Source organism: Etheostoma cragini, chromosome 15 (genome assembly GCF_013103735.1).
Source record: "Etheostoma cragini isolate CJK2018 chromosome 15, CSU_Ecrag_1.0, whole genome shotgun sequence".
NCBI classification, from domain to species: Eukaryota; Metazoa; Chordata; class Actinopteri; order Perciformes; family Percidae; genus Etheostoma; species Etheostoma cragini.
The window spans coordinates 1,537,277-1,538,190 of record NC_048421.1 but is presented as its reverse complement, the minus strand read 5'-3'; the positions used below and the strand labels follow the sequence as shown (position 1 = coordinate 1,538,190).

Below are 914 nucleotides of genomic sequence, written 5' to 3'. Positions count from 1 at the left end.
CCCTCTCTCTCTACCCCTCCAGCTTTACTTTTCCCCCCCAATTTTGCTCCTCGTTTCTTGGACTCTCCACATGTCACGTCGCCCATTGTCCTCTCACACGTCCTCTCGTTTGGTCTCTCCCAGCCTGGAAACAGGTGGCGGATCAGTGTGCGGTCCAGACTACGTCCTGGTCCCAGTGTTCCCGGAGCTGTGGGATGGGCGTCTCCTCTCGGGTTACCAATGACAATGCCCGCTGTAAGCTGATCAAGGAGACGCGTCTGTGCAACATTCGGCCCTGCAGCTCCATGTCTGTGCCAGCCAAGGTGAGGAATGTGTGCTAAGATTCTCAGGCTACATCCATTCTACTACATTTTGGTTTAAAAATGGATCTCTTGGGGCGCCCTGGATAGAGCGTGCACCCCCATGTTCTAAGGCTCAGTCCGTACCACAGAGGCTCAGGGTGTTGAATATGACTTGGGGTCCTTTGCTGCATGTCTGCCCCCAATCTCTCACCACTGTCCACTCTGTCACTGTTCAATTATTAAAGGCCAAAACATTATCTTACAAAAACAAAACAAATAGCTTTTGCTACATTTATATCAACACTACTCCGGCGTTTCCGAGCCCCTAAAACGGCGACATTTGGAAACACTGCCGCCCCCGTTTTGGTTTGAAAACTCTGGCGTTGACTGTGACTCTGCAACGGAGCATTTTAACAGATTTCTTTGGGAGAAATATGGCACGTGGCAGATACCTGAGTTCAGGAATCTGTAGAAATCATGTTGCATCCTTACTAAATCTGCGACTTTACAAAGTGTGTGATACATACATGCATTCATACAGTACACACACACACACACACACACACACACGCGCATGCATGCATGCATACATACATGTATACATGCATACATACATACATGCAAACATGCTTT

General features: G+C 48.5%; 1 protein-coding gene across 1 annotated transcript in view; it reads left to right on the top strand.

Moving 5' to 3' along the window:
* si:ch211-106h11.3 (CCN family member 1) overlaps positions 1-335 on the top strand; it is a 5,729-nt gene extending 5,394 nt beyond the window's left edge. Inside the window, exon 3 of the mRNA XM_034894382.1 lies at positions 124-335. Coding sequence (XP_034750273.1) covers positions 124-320 — 197 coding nt within the window. The 3' untranslated portion in view covers positions 321-335. The remainder of the gene's footprint in view (positions 1-123) is intronic.
* The last annotated feature ends 579 nt before the right edge of the window (positions 336-914 follow it).